The following is a 13055-nucleotide window of genomic DNA, read 5'->3' as shown; positions in this document are numbered from 1 at the left end:
AATGCACACATTTTTTTATTTATAGAAAACTAGCTTTTACCCGCGACTCCGTCCGCGCGGAATAAAAAATAGAAAACGGGGTAAAAATTATCCTATGTCCGTTTCCTGGTTCTAAGCTACCTGCCTACAAATTTTCAGTCAAATCGATTCAGTCGTTCTTGAGTTATAAATAGTGTAACTAACACGACTTTCTTTTATATATATAGATATCATCGGACAATGATTTTTTTTACGAACCAAGGTTCAGTGGGAGCGAGTCCCGCAATTACAAATGGTCGTGTGATTCAATTCCGTGTTAATTTATTTTTCGTACGTCACCATAGTTTTCGTAGTTCGTTGGTGCGTCGTTAAAGATGCGACTGAATTTCTTTTTTTATTGTAATAATATTTCAATAATGGTATGTATTTTTAAGCTCTGCTAAATATTATTATTAATTAAAGACTATCGTAATATTTATCGTGTTTTATTTTCCATGATTTTAAATATTAGATAGGGTTTTTGCTGCCGAAACCCAAACATACATTTAAAAAAAATACAGATTAAATAAAAAATTAAACCAGTGTTTTGGCAGTGGACCTTTATTTTGGACTACAAAACAATAAACATTAAACTTGTATCTTGTCAGAGAAGAGTTTGGGTAGTTTCTGCCAACATTCGTAGTATTTGGTGTCTCGCTTATGACAAGTCTGCAAACCCCAGCGTGTGATGGCCATACTCAGAGATGACTCGAACATAAATGCCTGTAAAGTAAATAAACGTATAATAAATGATTTCAAATATCTTAAGGGCACTTAACTTCGTGCGAGTTGCGCAAAACAACGTGTTAGGTAGTGAGGAGAAACTGAATGCGGGGGGACTTTAGGCCGCCTAGATATTTTAAGTTTTATTTTTTGTTCTATTTTGTTAATATCAAAGCAGTAGTAACTATTAATTTATAACGCGTACAAACAGTATTTTTAACAGAAGTAGATTACGCGTAAGTTGGTATAAAAAGTCGAGTCTATCGAGATGAATAGAAAAAAAGTATTGCAACTTTGCCAGAATGAACATGAAGGGAGAATTAATACTATATTTGATTTTAATCGTGAATTTCCATTGCTGAAACACCTGCATAAACATATTGCATGACGGTTTATTCAAAGAAGAGAGAGGGTTGGCAACATGTTTCTATACAAGTGTTTGGACAGCGTTTCACAAACCTGAGTGCCAACTGCAATCTTCTGAGGTACTAATGTAGCATTGGACGCGGCGTCAAAACACTGCGAGTCGGGTCCGTGCGGCGTCATCATGGAGTGCAGAGACGCACCGCCCGCAAGGAAACCGTCCTCTTTCGCCTCGTACGAGCCGAGGATAAGTCCCATGAACTCACTCATACAATTCCCTTGAAAAATATAATATACATACACAGAGCTGGGCATTAACTCGTTAATCCGTTAATCGTTAATTAACGAAGTTAACATTTTGCTTAACGGATTAACTTTTAAGTTAACTTCAAAAAGTGTTAACGCTTTTATTAACTTCCGTTAAACTCAACTTCCGTTAATAAAAGTCCGTTAATCGTTAAATTAGAAACTTGGAGACGTGCTATCATTTTGTTTAAATCACGCGCTACGCCACGCTCGTAAGTTCAACTATGTTGGGCGACTGTCAGCGACTCGAATGGTGAACGAACGAGTTGATAATTGATATATGTGAAGTTCGCGTGCAAGTGTGATGCATTAGAGCGTCCGGGAAAGACGTGACCAACAAGACAAAATCAAAAGAAGGTTCGAAATAGTATATTTCATAACGAGTCTATAAAAGCACGAGTATGTAATAGCCTACATTCCGAACGCTCTTCGTCCCTGTAATACGCCACTTTTTGAGCAACTGTATTAAAAACACTTTTTTACTCGTGCTTTTTCTTTAGCTTTTCCAAACTCTTGCGTTCTCTTTCCCAACTGTCAAAATAATGTCTATTAAAAAGAAAAAAACCAACCACGAAGTTATAACAAAAAAAAAAATCATTGAAGATTTTATGATTCATGCAAATATTTCTAAAAAGAAGCTCCTAATTTATTACAATATCAGATTTAATGATTTGATTCAATGAATTAGGTTGGTTTCATTTTATTTCATCTCATTAAAAATCATTTTCATTTCATATCAATAGAAATAATCCACCGAAGTCTTCGCTGTTTGGGCATAGTTCCCCTTGCCTACCCAGAATGGGTGAAGAAAACGAAAAAAATCTCTGTTTGTATTCTTTACGGTTGGCGCCATTTTCAAAACATTTTAGTTAGTTGAGTTTATTGTGTTTTTCTTATTATTTTAAATTGCTTCATTTTTTTTCGTAACTGTATAAAAAATAGTTGTTTAGTACATGGGCGGAACTGTCATTACAACTTGTGCCAACTGTCAAACCTCACCTTCGGCTGCGCCTCGGCTCGGGTAGACATTTGTTGGAACTCTTTGCGATGATAGGCTTTCCGCACTCGTAATGAAATATACTATAATGTATTCATACTTGTCTCCAATACTAATGTTTTATAGAATTAAGATTAATTTTCATTAATTTTTATATTAATAAAAATTAATTTTCATAATTAAAATAATCAAATTAATATTTTAAACAAGTGTCGCGACTATAAGTGTGAAAGTAGTATGTATAATTTTGGTATGGTTAACTGTTAACGATTAACTTTAACTTGCGTTAAATTTTCGAGAATTTAACGCTTTAACGATTAACGAAGTTAAATTTTTAATTAACGAATTAACGATTAACGAAGTTAACTTTTCGATTAACTGTGCCCACCTGTGTACATACATTTTGCTACTAACTAACCTAATGTGTAGGTTTGAAACCATATAAATCTTACTAATATTATAAATGCGAATGTTTGGATGGATGGATGTTTGTTTGAAGGTACCTCCGGTACGACTCAACGGATCTTGATGAAATTTGGCACAGATGTAGAACACAGTCTGGAAGAACATATACTTATTAAGTTTTTTAAATTTAAGCCGCGCTTTGTTAACTTGTCCTACCCTTGTCACGTAATATTACGATTTTATAACCGCGTAAAATACAAATTATACAAAAATTGTTTTACTGTGATAATACGGAGGTCTGAATGTGTTTTCCTGCACAGACCATCGCGGTGGGAAGATGACAAAGTCTGCGATCGCCACACCGGGCTTTGTCGACGGACATGTCAACACCGTGAATATAGAAGGGTCCTAAAAAATTACAAGACAATTAAGGGCTTTATGATAATATAAAATTGAATTTTTGATGACCTGTATCATAAGTAATAATTCAATCAATGCTTACACAATGGTCGAATGATACGGAGTTGATGACCATGAAATTGCTCAGATCGTATTTATAAGGCACATAGTTCCCGTGCCAAGCCACAACATCGAAAGGAGAATGGTTCTGGACGGCTTCGAAAAGTGCGCCTTGGTATTTGTTTATTATTTTAAATCCTGTTGGAAAGTTTATTTATATAAGGTAGTTGTATATCTTTTTATCAACCACTGTAATAACAATAGCATAAATCAGACGACTAGTATCTAACGACTGTATCTGTCGAAAGTAACTACGTTCCAAGTTCCAACCAATAATCTTTGGTTTTTATATAAGTAAAAATTAAGTAATGATAAATGTTACTCAAGAGAGAAGAAAGATATAATGGAGGTAAAGCGGAAGAGATAAAGGTATACCTGGTACGTCTTCGTCTTGGTAGCAAGCAACTGGGGTTAGAAAGTCACGAGGGTTTGCCAAACCATTTGCCCCAATAGGACCCAAATCAGGCAGCTTGAAGTGGCCATCGAATACTTCTAAAATGTAGCCCCTGAAATGATTTTTTTGCAACGAAATGGTTTCGTACAACGGAAAGATGTGATGATTTTTATCTAGCGCGTAAAGTTTTAGTAAAAAATATTTCTTACCGGCTAGGACCTTCCACTTCGACAGCGAATCTCATGCCGAGCTGTATCACGGCTATCTCGTTGGGACATATCTTCATTATACCGAATTCCGTAGTGATCTTCAGGTTTCCTTGTTGTGGTACTGTATGAAAGAAGATAACAGGCTTTAAATCTAATTTCCATACAGACTATAGACAGATCATTGCATATGAAGATTGTTTCAATTTTTGTGGAAGGGAAGAAATTAATTGTAACTGTACAGTCAGCTTCATAAATATAGTGACAGTCAAGATATCCAAATATATAGGAACACCTAAAGTGATCAATTATATAAGTACAACCAAAGTCATCAAATTAATTGAAGCATCCACTCTGCTCAAAAAGATCGAAGCGTTCACATCGTCATATATATGAGTACATTCAAAGTGCCCATAATTATAGTAACAGACAGAGCGTCAATAGTAACGAAGCATCGAAAGTATGCAAAAATATCGTAACATTTGACAAAATTGAACTCTATCTCTATTGACTTAAGATACACTTTGAAATATACTACATCTGTTAAAATCATTTGACGCTTTGTATCAACATAATAGGTTGTCCAATAAGTTCGTTCCAATTTTCAATAGGTAGCTTAGAATAGACCCGAATATATTACAATTATTGAAAACATATGACATGTTTACATAATACATCTTATATATATAAAAGAAAGTCGTGTTAGTTACACTATTTATAACTCAAGAACGGCTGAATCGATTTGACTGAAAATTGGTGGGCACGTAGCTTAGAACCAGGAAACGGACATAGGATAATTTTTACCGCGTTTTCTATTTTTTTTCGCGCGGACGGAGTCGCGGGTAAAAGCTAGTACATACTAAACGAGGATAACTTCAGCCATATTTTGACAAATGGTAGGACACGATTCGTTCTTTTCTATCAGTTTTATAAAAACTGATTCACTTAATTTTTGCCGAAATACATAAGACGTTTAGCAATAAAATCGAACAAATATAATTTAAAAGACGTATTCCAAAACTTAAGGGCCTTTAAAATTTCCCTTAAAAATGGGCACGAACTTATCGGACAACCCAACATTTTTCTTCTTATTATTATAAAGTTTAAAATTTATAAATTGACGATACATGACAGATACCTAATCTATATATATAAAAGAAAGTCGTGTTAGTTACACTGTTTATAACTCAAGATCGGTCGAACTGATTTAGCTGAAAATTGATGGGGAGGTAGCTTAGAATTAGGAGACGGACATAGGAACTTTTTATCTTGTGAGCATTTTTTTAATTCCGCGCGGACGAAGTCGCGGGTAAAAGCTAGTAAGTAACATCAAATTTTACTCTGTCACAATATGTGCTAGTTTCAGTGTTTTACTATTTTCGCCGCAGTACGTAAGTTTAGTGGTTCGAATTCCAGGCTTACAAGGTTTTTATTTTTCAATATTATCAATCATATATAGAGCTTGATTTTTTTAATGAAAAGGAGAAATCTGGTAATGTACTTAGAGTATGTTTTTTACTTAACAAAAACAATTTATTTACTTAACAAACTATGCGCCTGGATTTCTAGCTTCTTGGAGGGTCGGAGCATCAAGGTCGTTGTCGACGGTGCGTGCTCTGACCCGAAACCAATCAACGCTGGTGTCCCACAGGGCTGTGTACTGTCGCCCACCTTGTTTCTTCTGCATATCAATGACATGCTGCAATTCAGCAACATTCATTGTTATGCAGACGATAGCACGTGTGACGCACTGTACACGGCCCGTGCCAATGTTTCTCGGGCTACTGCCGATGAGAACCGGACCAAACTTGTGTCTGAACTGGAGACCCTACTGGGTGAAGTTTCGGATTGGGGTCGACGAAATCTCGTTGAATTCAATCCCAAAAAGACACAAGTGTGCGCCATTACCGCTAAAAAACAACCCTTTGTCGTAAATCTTCGTTTTGAGGGCACTCCCCTGGTTGCCTCAGCCAGCATCGGTATTCTCGGCGTTGACATATCGAGTGACGTTCAGTTTCGTGGTCACTTGGAAGACAAGGCAAAGCTGGCCTCCAAAAAGCTGGGTGTGCTCAGTAGGGCGAAGCAGTATTTCCAGCCGGGCCACCGCCTACAACTGTACAAGGCGCAAGTTCGGCCCCACATGGAATACTGCTCGCACCTCTGGGCGGGAGCACCCCAATACCAGCTTCTTCCATTTGACCGCATACAACGGAGAGCGACTCGAATCGTCAACGACCGAGCTCTTACCGATCGGCTTGATACTCTGGCCTTGCGGAGGGACGTCAGTTCCCTCTGCATTTTTTATCGTTTATACCACGGGGAGTGTTCCGAAGAACTGTTTGGAACGATTCCTGCCGCCGAGTTTCGTCATCGGACGACCCGACAGACCGCCAGGTACCATCCATACCATCTGGACGGCTGGCATTCCACAACAGTGCGGTTCTCGCGAAATTTCTTGCCGCGCACGGCCGCGTTGTGGAATGGTCTGTCCTCGGCGGTATTTCCTAACCAGTACGACTTAGGGTCCTTCAAGAAGCGAGCGTATCACCATCTCAAAGGCCGGCAACGCATTTGCGACTCCTCTGGTATTGCAGATGTCCATGGGCGTCGATGAACACCTAGGTGTTCCCGCTGCTCGTTTGCCCCCTTCTCTTATATAAAAAAAAAAAAAAAACAATTTTAAATTTTTATTTTTGGGGTATTAAATATTTATATAAAATTAATAACGATTAGGTTCGGCCATCTCGGAATAAAGCGAGTGGGCGGAGAGTGTTTTCACTTGTCATTGCGGTCATTGAAATTGAATTCTACTCGTATTTCCATATCCTTGAAATACACTTTGAAAGTATACAACTTCTGTTAAATTAATTGACAATTTGTATCAAAATATTTTTCTCTTACTGTTAGGTATCTTCAGTCCGGTTGCAGTAGAATTTTTCAAGCATAGATTTATTACACGTATTCGATGTCGCCAGTGACATAGTCCGCGCGGAATTAAAAGACGAAACTTACAATAACAAACGTGAACAATAAAATAGTAATAGTAACCAATAATTGTTGCGATAAAGTTCAATTTTATATAACGCTTTGATAATAAAATTAAAAACCTTAAAAAATGTAAAAATAAATATAGTTTGGGATTCGAATCACCAAAACTGCGTATAACAGCGAATAGTTAAGCCGTAAGGCCAAACTGGCATATATGGTGACATATTAAAATTTGATATTGCTTATCTATCTAGTATCTGTCATGCGGGACGTAAACTTGTAGTAAATAGCAAAAAAATGTTTTGATATAAAATGTCAAATGAATTTAACAGAAGTAGTATATTTCAAAGTGTATCTTAAGTCAATAGAGATAGAGTTCAATTTTGTCAAATGTTACGATATTTTTGCATACTTTCGATGCTTCGTTACTATTGGCGCTCTGTCTGTTACTATAATTATGGGCACTTTGAATGTACTCATATATATGACGATGTGAACGCTTCGATCTTTTTGAGCAGGGTGGATGCTTCAATTAATTTGATGACTTTGGTTGTACTTATATAATTGATCACTTTAGGTGTTCCTATATATTTGGATATCTTGACTGCCACTATATTTATGAAGCTGACTGTACAAGAATATTGTTCGGGAAAGGGGAAAAGTTATGATACAAATGATTTACCAATAAGTAAGTCTCCATCGCTGCTATAAAATGCACTCTTATCCATAGATGTGTTGCAGAGGTAGACATGTATGGCGAGGCCGTGACGTGCCCGCGGGTCCCCTGCGCCGCACACCGTGTGCAGACCCCGCACGAAGTCCACCTTCTGATCCGCTGGCGGGATATCGAAGGGTAGCCAACGAGACTATTTATTGAGAAATTAATAAGATGATATTTTTTGTTAAGAAGTAAAATAAATAGTGAGACTGAAATAATACCTGATTAGGATCTGGTTCCACTTCATCCCAGTTGTGGGTGAGATATTTAGCGATGTCTATCTTTTTGAACGGCTGGTGCACGACGGATGGACGGATTCTATAAGAATACGTATTAATATTAGGAATTAACATGAACAATTCATTCACCATCTACCTAAGAAGGATTATAAAAGATGATAAAATATTTCAGACCTGACTTTTCATTTTTCTAATTTTTTTATTAATTATAACCTCTACATAAAAGATTTTATGAAAACACAAATACCTTCATTATATGATAACTTTAGTAGATTTTCCCTGCCTTGTAACTTGACATTTTACTGCACCCAAGTTTGAATGTCGCAGCACAAGGGTTTATTCTTAAATTCTGATTTGTTCCAAGTTTAGAATATTCCTCGTACAAACAAGAACAAAATATTGCTCCAGGTGAGGCTCGAACTCACAACCCCGGCATTGCTCACGAACACTGACCTATAAGTACCGTGCGCTAACCAATTGCGCCACTGGAGCGTGTCGTAAATCATCCACTATTCTATACATATTATAAAACGCTTACCTATGACACCGACGTGTTAGTACTTACTCATTTTCGTATTATCCAACACATTGTAGTTTACCCAAATTTTGATCACTTAAAATACTGGGTAAACGATTTTTTTAAGATTAAAGACGATAGAAAACGTCACACGCAGTCGATTGTTTTTTTTAGTTACTTATAAAATGTTATAGTGCCATTCAATTTTTACAGCGGCTCGCAGTCTCGTACATCACTGCGTATGCTTTTCTCTGACCGCAGTGGAATGGTACCCATCTGCTCATATACACCTTCGCAACAACCCACGAGCACATGATCCGTTATGAAATTTGAATCTATCTCGAGATTGCCTACCTGTAGAGCCAGGATCGTTTGTTCTCTGTTCGGGGCGCGGTAAATGCGGACCCAGAGAGTTGTTCAGCGTAGAGGCCGTACGGACAGCGTTGAGGAGAGTTCTGACCGACTGGCAATGCGCCCGGCCGACGCGGGTCTTCTGAACTAAACTCCGATCCGAATCCTGACAGGTACTGACGATAAGAGTTGCAGTTATATTTTCAGTGTATTGTTTGATGTAATTAGAAATTAAGTATATGGTAGGTTATCAAATGGAAAGTATCAAGTGGAATTAAGTAGTTATGTTACGAATTATAGCAAAGTTGTAACATGGTTTGGATTGTTTGACCAGAATAGTATGAACTTATAGAATATAACAAGAAAGAAAATTAGCAGAGTACCTAATTTGATCATGAATGTTGCGGAAAATTAATAATTTTATATTTTAGTCCAGGTTCTATAAAGACGTATGAAAGATATTATTAAAAATTATAATATTTAATACAGTATTTATAAATGTCAAAGGACATGTTTATTGCTAAAAAAGTTAAAGCAATGTAAACTGATAAAATAATCTTTCGCGAACAAAATCCTCGCATAATTCTGGTACAAACGTTGAAGATAACTGCAGATTTTATCAAATCAAATAATACTATAATTACTTACTTTTAGCTCCGACATTGTGGGAAGACTAATCTCTGCGAAGAGATGTGGTGTACTGAGGCTATCAGGACGGCTGCAGGTATGCTAATGTAGCCAGTTTGTTTGTGTTCTCGTCAACTTATCAACCAATCAGGTTATACGCAGTTAATTATCATGCTAAATTGTTTTTATTTTTTTAAAGGGACGATAAAAGTTACATTAATAATTTCGTTTATAAAATAATTTTAAGTTAAAATTTAATATCGTCTTAAAAATACCTTAGTTGTTTTAAAATTAACAGTTCTTTGTATTACATAAATCTCTACCTCGGAGACTTCGCGATATTTAAAATTTACGTTTGATTTGTTTATGAGTATAAACATGTTATGATCTAGTCAATTGACCTTCGACTTGATGGAATTTATTACGGAATATCATTCAAAACATCATTTATTTACAACTGCAATTGTAATGAAATCGACAAGCAAACAAACGTTATTAATTAACTAGTCTTAAACTGAGGTTATCACTGCCATTATTTGGTATAATCCCAGAGTCGTAACTGTTAACGCAGAAAGAATTATTCGAATTGATTGGTTTCACTTTCTGTAATAGCATTTTAATTTCACTGTTAATTTTTATTCGTCTTGTCTAAGATTTTCTAGAAAGATTTATGGAATCTCGGCAATGCAACATTTCCAGTCCCCGCTAACTGGTTGTGACTGGGAGGTGTGTTTACGTTGTCTATGTAAAATAAACAGGTTTCGATCTATATTAAAATAAAGTGTCGCATTTTAATATTTTACTTCTATAAAGTTGTTTACCCACTTTTAATATTGTTACAAATTATTGTGAAACATCATAATATGGTACGCGTTAACATCATATTTTTAAGTTAAAATTGTTGGAGAAAAAACCAGGTTCTAAAACCATAAATGAAAAAAAAAAATCACTAACTTAACATAACATAAAAAAATTGTAAATAAAAAAAAACGAATGTTATATTTTCCCAATATGTGTATCTACTTAATGTTACATGAAATAAATAAATAAATAAAATAAAAATAAATAAAAAATATCTAATTTACGTACATTTAAACAATCACTCGCAGTTCATAGGTTTAAATGAAACATCAAGAATTTTGTGAAGTTCATATATTCGATTATGGAAACATATTTGATTACAGTTGCTTGTAAAACCGACGCGACTAACATCTACATGGAATATACAATGTAACATGTTACAAAATTACATGACAAATGTTACAACACATTACAAAGTCACATGACATACTAATGTCTTTCAGTTTGTGCGTGCAAGGAATTGTAACATTTTCCTCATATTTATGTTATCATTAAATTTTGTAACATTGTATTTATATTTGCTCCTACAATATAATGTATGTTATAAATATTTATTATTGTTCTTATTAATACTTCACATGCTACAATTCAAGATAATGGAAATTATTATTTCAAATACAAGACAAATACAAAAAGAGGCAAGAAACATATAAACATAGCCTTTGGGTTGTACGTACAATATTTTTATTGTAAAAAAATCTGTAATATCAATTTTATTTGAAAGCTTGAAAAATCTCAATTTAAATAAATATCCAATTGTCCATTATTTATAGAATGGAATAATAATAATTAATAGATCATCATTTTGTATATTATATACAAAATTATCTTCACATAAGGAACAATAAAACTTGTAAACACTGAAAGCTAAAAAACATCGACAAAAACTTATTATGCTTAAATAATAACTTACACAACACTAATCACAGTTATCGAAGCATTTACACACACATAATTACATTGTTCACTGATCGTTATAGTATGAGTTTTTTATGTATGGATGTATGAAAATTTGAGCAATATAGACATAAGTTTTTTCATAGGGACAATTTAATTATTATACTTTGAACAAATTAGTGGTTCGATGAAAAAAAACTTCGTATTACATATCACTCTAAAACTGACATTTGAGTTTTTTTTTAATAAATTCTATTAGAATAATTTAAAAAGTATTTCATTATTTAAAAAATTATGTAACATTTATATATTTCTGTGGACATAAAAACTCATACTAAAACGAACAAGATACAAGTAGAAATACAATCATAGATTACATTAAAAAAAAAACACGTCTTTAAACAAAATTTTGGCTAAAATTCATCAAGTAATTTCAATTCGAATATAAATTAAAATAAATAAATAATCACTGGGATATAATTAATTTTGCTTGTGTAAAATAAAAATTTCACTAAAGATCGCGTAAAAATACCTCAGAAGAAATTTTCTATAAATCATTAAACTTTGTAACATAATAATATTATTGCGTTATAACATTTATTATTATTATTCTAAATGTAATAGTATTCTTGTATTTTATCATTTAAGTACGCAAATACAACCATTAAAAAAAGAAAACCGTAAAAAAAGTATAAAAAAACAACTAATCCTTAAGATTATTTAATTATATTATGCAAAAAAAAGTGACGACGAAGGAATCGAAAGTTATGATTTATGAAATTGAACCTTAATGAAAAGAGATAAGGTCCGGCTTCTGAGGCACGCTCGTTTCAATATCCTACCCTAAACATAGATTAATATCACATGGCTCTTACAATAGCCCGATAATACAAATACACGATACCTGATATAGATTATTGATTTTTTACAGTACAAAAATGACAGGTAAAAGTAATCTTTCTAAACATAAAAATACATAAAATTTAGAAATTATATAAGCCAACAACCTTTAAGCTAACAAAATTGAACTCACTTATTCTAATCTTAAGTTGCCACTATTAAAATAATTCACAGAAAACATTGTAATCTCTTCAAAAATTACTATCACATGTTTTATGTGAATGTTACGTCGATGTAAACTCACGGGACAACAAAAGAGGCAGTGCTTGTGCTCTAGCACGACAACTTACCAAATATTGCAACCACAATCCCACCTGATAACAACAATCTACCAAAACAAGCAACTTTCCAAAAAAAAAAAAATCGTCATAATATGAGGCTCGTTTAGTCAGAACAACGAACACTTCCTACTTAGGAACGAATATCAAAAATAACAAACTGTCATAAGTGATATAATTTAACAAGTATAGACCAACAACGTTATTTGACCCGGTGGGTGTAAGCCAAAATAAATTATGATGGTTCACTAGGGCCCTCCTGTCAATATCAAAAATTGTCACAAAACCTTTTTCGTACTACAGCTGCCATATCATGTTTCTTTTTTTATGCCATTTTCTATGGCCATGTATTTACATATTTTCTGAGAGAATTAACCACGAGAACTGCGCCCCTCACCAGGCCAAGTATCCTTGTACTATTATACATCGTACTTAAAAAAATTCCGACCTAATTACCTTGTTATGTCTAGAAAATAAACATCGTCTGCTAAACGAGCCTATGAAGACGATTATAGTCAATAATTTAAAAAAAACAACGAAACCATTAAAATTAGCTTTAAAATAAATAAAGCTACAAAAGGCTCCGCGAACAGAACAATGTGTTCGTATTATCAAATTTTAAAATTGTCAAGCCAAGCCAGCGATATCACTCAAAGCAGTCTTATTGCTTCAAAACTTTCGAGTGAACAGGTTCTTTTTCCTTCTCCACTTCAAATAAACAACTACATAACCTCAATAGAGTGATCAG

General features: G+C 34.3%; 1 protein-coding gene and 1 non-coding gene across 2 annotated transcripts; both read right to left on the bottom strand.

Moving 5' to 3' along the window:
• Window positions 1-539: 539 nt before the first annotated feature.
• On the bottom strand, window positions 540-9488 carry LOC106710221 (homogentisate 1,2-dioxygenase). The gene is made up of 10 exons (XM_045681170.1): window positions 9393-9488; window positions 8748-8920; window positions 7859-7955; window positions 7602-7785; window positions 3935-4055; window positions 3707-3837; window positions 3315-3469; window positions 3094-3220; window positions 1201-1382; window positions 540-741 (listed from the first exon to the last, which is right to left on the bottom strand). Exons 1-10 carry the CDS (start codon window positions 9405-9407, stop codon window positions 607-609), a joined length of 1320 nt encoding a protein of 439 aa, XP_045537126.1. The 5' UTR covers window positions 9408-9488; the 3' UTR covers window positions 540-606.
• Window positions 8277-8368, bottom strand: Trnai-uau. The gene is given in 2 exon segments: window positions 8277-8312; window positions 8331-8368. It is a non-coding gene; the product is annotated as a tRNA-Ile (tRNA).
• Window positions 9489-13055: the final 3567 nt, after the last annotated feature.

The sequence above is a fragment of the Papilio machaon genome, chromosome 15 (assembly GCF_912999745.1).
Source record: "Papilio machaon chromosome 15, ilPapMach1.1, whole genome shotgun sequence".
Taxonomy (NCBI): domain Eukaryota; kingdom Metazoa; phylum Arthropoda; class Insecta; order Lepidoptera; family Papilionidae; genus Papilio; species Papilio machaon.
Note: the sequence above shows the minus strand (reverse complement) of the source record. Positions and strands in the feature narration are given on the sequence as shown.